This window comes from Hetaerina americana, unplaced genomic scaffold, assembly GCF_022747635.1.
Source record: "Hetaerina americana unplaced genomic scaffold, ioHetAmer1.1.p SCAF_6, whole genome shotgun sequence".
NCBI lineage: Eukaryota > Metazoa > Arthropoda > Insecta > Odonata > Calopterygidae > Hetaerina > Hetaerina americana.
Window position 1 is genome coordinate 29,096,587 of NW_027287205.1, and position 6,258 is coordinate 29,102,844.

The following is a 6,258-nucleotide window of genomic DNA, read 5'->3' on the forward strand; positions in this document are numbered from 1 at the left end:
CGTCATCTTCAGTTACATAATGTTAATAGGTGCAAGTCAATATAGTTTCGTACAAGACAACAAGGGGAGGGGGGTTGGGGGTATTTTCTTCCGCTCTTGCTGTATTGGAGGAAAATATATTGACTTGTACCTATCAATATTATGTAACTGAAGATGACTAAGTAACATCAAAACCTAGGCCAAAATATATTTTATTAACAGTGGAATACTGAATTATTATTTGCTGCGAATTGATCGTCAAAAACGTACCTTAACTGGTAATTCTCTTTTCCTTCTAGCCATGAGGCTTAAGGACGCATCCGTATCAAATTCACAGTTAAATAGGATCCTTCAGCGTGACCCAATTTTTAGTCAAGAATATAAAATGGAAACGAAGTTTGGGTCTTTAACTCTTCGACGCTTGCTTCAAGCAGTCGGAATGTGAGTACCCCGTCGCCGGGCTAAACAGCGTATCGCCATTGCCGGTCGCGTTCAGTAGCCACGGGAACATCGGCACGCTTCGGTTACGGGGGTGAATTCGGAAGCTAATCGAGGAGGGCCTGTGTGCTCGCGCCACTGGAGAAGCGGGGGAGGGGGAGATGTATTCGTGGAAGGGAAGAGGGGAGTGGGAATGAAGTTTCGGCCTCCGCTGCCCCTACCAAACACCACCACCAAGGTGGTGTGGTGTTGCTTCCTCACTCCATTCCCTCACCCTTTGCCCAGGCCCCCCTCTCCCTCCCCACACGCATCCCCTTTCCCCCCTTTTGGGTCCAAGGGAGTGAGGCGGGTAGAAAGGAAGGGTTTGGAGGGGAGTGGAAGGGACCGTCACCGCCCCTCCCTTCCCCGACCGACCGGCCGACCGGCGGGACCGCCTTCCGAGCGACGGAGCGGCAGTTGAACGAAGACGGCTTCGCGACGAACACCAGGCGTTGGTGGATCGGTAGAAACAGGTGGAGCGCGTTTTCGACTTCACGGACGGAACCAGTAAACAAATAAAAAATTAGACGGTGCGATCGAGTGAGTTCGGGGAAAGAGTTCGCGGATCCCCCCCCTCCTCCCCCTATCGTCCCCTTATCCCATTATCTCCAACCAGTGAAAGATCAAAACGAAGTATTTAGGAGACTAACGACTTGCAGTGATTTCAACCTCATCACGGGGAATTTTTGTTCATTATCGGATCTCTCTGAGGTCCTTCCCCCGTTCCCCTACGAACCGGACTAAGTAGCTAGGGAACAAAGGGGTATTGCATGGAAGAAAAACAGTGTTTATGTGTTTCTGTTGATGGAAAGGTAGGCAACTGAAGAAGGGAGAGATTTATGGCTGAAGTTATATCATACTCCCCACATTCGAGTCGCCTTAAAACTCGGGGATGCGTCACCATTAAGCGGAATAAAGGATACTACTACAACTGATTGAAGTAGTTGAGAAATTTTGTATGTGTTGGTAGGGAATGGGAATAATTCATCAATTTGCTATGTCCGCGATTTGTGGTTAATAGAATTTTTTACTCTTGACTCAAAGCCATTTGGTCTTCTACAGGAGGATATTGCAGAGCGACGACCCACATCCTTGGTAGTGTGAGAAAAAGAGTGATCAAAACCGAAAACACCACGAAATGGCCTCGCTCAGTGATGTTTTGTTCTCTCCGGAGAACGCTTCCGGGATGATCGTGTCCGACGGGGGATTCCAGGGGTCGGGAAACCCTTGGGTGCTCCCAGTGGAGGAGTGCGAGCGCTTGAGGAGGCTCTCGGCGAATGCGTCGGGAGTGCTCGGGGACGCATCCTCGGAGGTCTCTTCAGAAGGTCCCCTCGGAGCCGCGGCGCTTGCCTTCGAGGGCATCCCCGGAAACGTTACGTGCCTGGAGCACGCCCCGATTTTCACGCACTCCTCAATGATACGCGCCATAGTGCTAGGCGTGATGGCCCTCCTCTCGTTGGCCGGCAACGTGGCCACCATTGTGTCCATCGAGAAGAGTCGCAAGCACAGTTGGAGCACGGTTTACACGTTAATCCTCCACCTCTCAGTGGCCGACCTCTTCGTCACCGTCTTCTGCATCATGGGCGAGGCGGGTTGGAGCTACACCGTGGAATGGGCGGCCGGGAACGTCGCCTGCAAGGTGTTCAAGTTCATGCAAATGTTCAGCCTCTACCTGTCAACGTTCGTGCTCGTCCTGATCGCCGTCGACAGGTTCATCGCCGTGCGATATCCTATGAGGTCCCTGACGGCCAAGAGGTGCAACAGGTACATCGGGATCGTCTGGGGGATCAGCTTCGTGCTCAGCATACCTCAGGTGAGTCACGATATTACTCATTTTCTTTCCAATTCGACCCCGGTCACCTTAATGTATCCTTGACTTCTCCGTCTGACTTATGCTGTCTCTCCTCCGAAGTGGGAGGGTAGGTAGCGGCTTGCGAATTTCCTCCTCCTCAATCGGGAGCATTATTCTTGTTGCTGAATACCAAGAAGGATATACGAAATCATCACTTCCCCCGTAAAGTTGATGAATTCTTGGACTTACGGAAATATGAGTTGAAACGTATCGAAAGCAAAGATGCCGCGAGGAGCAGGGCAGGGGTTGATTGCTAGTATGGAAGGTGTTTCTTGACTGATTTAGTTCTCTACATCTACATCAATACCCTGCGAGCCACCAAAAAGGTGTTTGGCAGGGGGTGCAGCACCAGGAGGAAAGGGTAAGGGATGAGGGGGTTAGGGTTTTTCAAATGGATGGGGAGAGGTGGGGGGAACTTGCAAAAAAATCGTATAACCATGCGAAGTCCCTGCCTTGTAGGTTAATACATATTGTGTCGAGCTGACTCCTGGGAGTTTTAAGGTTCTTTAACTAATGTGTGCCAAGGAATTACTGTAATCGCTGAGCGTATCAGAGAAGGATTGTACCTGATTGTACCACTCTATAGCACTCGTGTATTTTTATGAATTTAAGCGTAGGATGATATCAAGAAGTGTATAGGAGAGGAGAACGTGCAGTGGAAGACGATAGGGAAAAGAAAAAACTAGGTGGATATGGTGTAACTTGAGATATTTTGGATTTATTAGGAAAGGAAAATGGAATAGGAATGGTAGAGATCGGGGTAAAATGTGTAGGGAAGGTACAGAAGGCCCAATATATTATACGGAGGAGTTAGTTATCAGGTGAGTTAGCATTAGAAAGAAGAGAAGAGGGCTTCAATAAACCGATCTGTGGATTGAAAAACGACGGTGAATATAAGATAGGGCAACTAATGAGGATAGAAAGAAGGCATGGGGAGAATAGCAAAATGAATCGGATATAAGAAATCAGATAATAATCGGATATAAGAAATTTGAATGTAAATGGGAAAGCCGAAATGTTTGTATTGATAATATACGTGTATTGAGAGCTAACTGAGTGTCGGGAAATCTAATAAAAGTGAGTTTTCGGTCGAAAACTGTGGCCGTTTCAAATTTTGAATAACTTGAAGGTGGTATAAAGTAAATAGCGAGTGACAATTGGTATTTGTTATAGGGTTAAGTTAATGAAGATGCCCATTAGTTTTCAGGAATCACAAAAAAACTGACCCCAATCAGTATATTAATTATTATAGTAATGCCTTTGTTAATAATAGTTAAATTGAGATTTTGTAGATAAATTTAGAGTATGTTAAATTAAGATTTTACCTAGACAGTTCTATTTTTTAAGTATCGAATTAAAGAAAGAAACTATGCAATTGTAAAGAAGTTTCGTATGTTAAAGCTTCGATAAATTTATGTTCAGACTAATTATTGGTTAACCTCCAAGAAACTGCGGGAGATGCCGCGAGAGTAACTTTCAACGGAGTCATCCGCAATATACGCATTAGTTCGGACTTTCGCTAAAAAAGTTGATATGCCTGATAAAATATTTTAAAAAGAGTAGTTGAACTTGAAAAAGGTTTTCTTGAATTGATAAGTGTAGAAAAAGAGCGATTAGCATTATTTAAACTTGTTGAATGCGATTAAAAACTGTGTTTCAGATAAAACCGAGCTGGGTAGATAGTTTATCCGTATTCTCAAAACCAGTATAATATAGCGAGGAAGGTGGTTTCGAAGAAAAAGGGGGTGAATTGTTTTACGTGACTAGTGTGGTTTTTGTGAGGAAGGGTTCATGCGACCTAGTTAACGTTTAAGTGTCAGTAAAGAATCGATGTAAATCCATTGAAGCATTGAGTTTTTAAAATGTTTGTTAATATAATTTGGCATATACTTAAATGCCGTTCATGATTGTTTCAAATTATTTGTAACTATCACCAGAGAAACTACTCGTGGCATTAGGGACTCATTGCGACCCACTAAAGGTAGCTGAATTTTTAAAGCTCCAAGGAAAAGGCAATGTAAAGCGTGCCTTATAAAACGTCAGCCAATGCATTTAGTCTGCTATGGGAAGATTATTAAAAAACGAAAAAAGTAAAAACTAATTTCAGATATAATGTCAAATGGAGCGAAGCACCTCTACTCATTAAAAGTGTTCTGTTAAAGTAGGTGTTGGTTTTATTTACTTTACGTAGTGCGAGAATTTCCTCTTTCGTGTCTTGCATTATTTGTTTCATTATTTCTATTGAACTTCTACTTACCTGCATCCTATCTAAAAAGTCTTCCTTCCGCTACAGCACTTGCTCGACATTCTCCCCTCTTATCATCATGGCCTTGAAGACCCCCACTGACCGTCAATACATCCTGCAGCCACGTTTTCTGCCTTGTTCAGAATTTCCTCTCGCGAACTTCCTCCCGTTATCAACCCTTTTTATAATTTGCGTTAAAAGCGTTTTTCTTACTCTCCGTTCAACTTAATTTTCTCCATTTTCGCCACGCATAATATCTCAAAACCTTCCTATGCACGCTCATTTTCTTGCCTTGAAGACCAGGTCTCACATCCATAACGCTCCATATTTAAGTATTTTCTGTCAACCCTCCATTGATTCTTTTGCTGTATGTGAAATTAAGCCTATCGTGCTATGGTCTTCTCATAAATCTGCTTAGCAATTCTTCAGGAATGGGATCAAAAATAACATTAAGGAAATCTTATGTCAATATTTCATCCTCATAATTACTCTTCCTTCCCTCCATTTTTTTCTCCTGCCTTACGTAGTTTTGCGGGTGTATTATGCATTCCTACTTCCTTATTTGACTTAATCTCCTTTTACGCCTTTCTATCTCGCTATCTACCCCTAGAATCAGGCTATCATCGTTTACCCTTCCTATTTCTATAGTGGTCGACCAAATATCTTCACCATTTAGCTCTCATTCGAGTACTTTCCCCCTTTACTGAATATCTTCTAGCCCTATTAATAACTTAATTTTCTAATCTCTGATGGTAGCTATAGTTAGTTTCCTTGCCACCACCTTACGATTCTCGCACCTTCTTATTTAGCGGTTCTACTTTTCCTTATATCTGAAATTTATCCTTATCACCCCACGGAGATTTCCACCCACCTTACGATTCTCGCACCTTCTTATTTAGCGGTTCTACTTTTCCTTATATCTGAAATTTATCCTTATCACCCCACGGAGATTTCCACCATATTTTCTTGCCCCTGTTATTTTCTCATCTAATTTTATTGTTTAACTCTCTGTTAATTCTGCTTCTCATTTTCGTGTTAAGATTCTTCCATTTAGCCTCTTGATCATCTCTCCCGTGACCAATAGGTCGCATATTATCTTATTTAGTATAATTGCTATCGATTCATCCGCTTCTTATTCTATCTCGTGTTTAAACTTAAAACACCCTTCACCGACTGTTATCATTCCCCTCTCCTTATTAGATATTAATTGATTTTTCTTGGTACTCCCTTCTTTCAAGGTTTCCTCTGGTTAAACCTAAAATATTTCACGTTAGTACTCATAATTCTTTCAAATTTAAGAATGATTTCAAGACAACTAAATTATGATGCGAATCTGCATCCACAACGAAAAAGCTGGGTGAGTTGATGATGCTTGCAAATGTATTATGATTTTCAGTTTTATTTGGAGAAACAAGAGATTTATTTGGTTGTTATGTCCATACAAAACCTACCTTAACCGATAGATTACCTAATAATATTATATGTCTATAGATAATTAATAGTGCCTCAAAGTGTGTCCAGTCCATCTAGTTCTTCCTTGCTGTTGAGTTTTCTATGTGGTATTTTTCTCTTCGGCTCTTTCATATACACTATCGCTCCTCACCTTGTCATTCCATTTTGATTCTCAGCCTTCTCCTCCGCACAGCATAGGTCAAAGTCTTACATTCTTCGCTTACCCATTTTTTCAATGTTCCTTGTCACTGTT

At 42.6% G+C, this 6,258-nt stretch overlaps 1 protein-coding gene across 1 annotated transcript; it reads left to right on the plus strand.

The window, feature by feature from the left end:
* The first annotated feature begins 1,594 nt into the window (after window positions 1–1,594).
* On the plus strand, window positions 1,595–5,806 carry LOC139695293 (adipokinetic hormone/corazonin-related peptide receptor variant I-like). The gene is made up of 2 exons (XM_071593991.1): window positions 1,595–2,269; window positions 5,792–5,806. The coding sequence occupies exons 1-2, from the start codon at window positions 1,595–1,597 to the stop codon at window positions 5,804–5,806; spliced, it is 690 nt and encodes a 229-aa protein (XP_071450092.1).
* Window positions 5,807–6,258: the final 452 nt, after the last annotated feature.

Bases quoted from the DNA above. Each gene is read 5' to 3' on its own strand.
- LOC139695293 (XM_071593991.1), top strand. From the start codon at position 1,595: ATGGCCTCGCTCAGTGATGTTTTGTTCTCTCCGGAGAACGCTTCCGGG.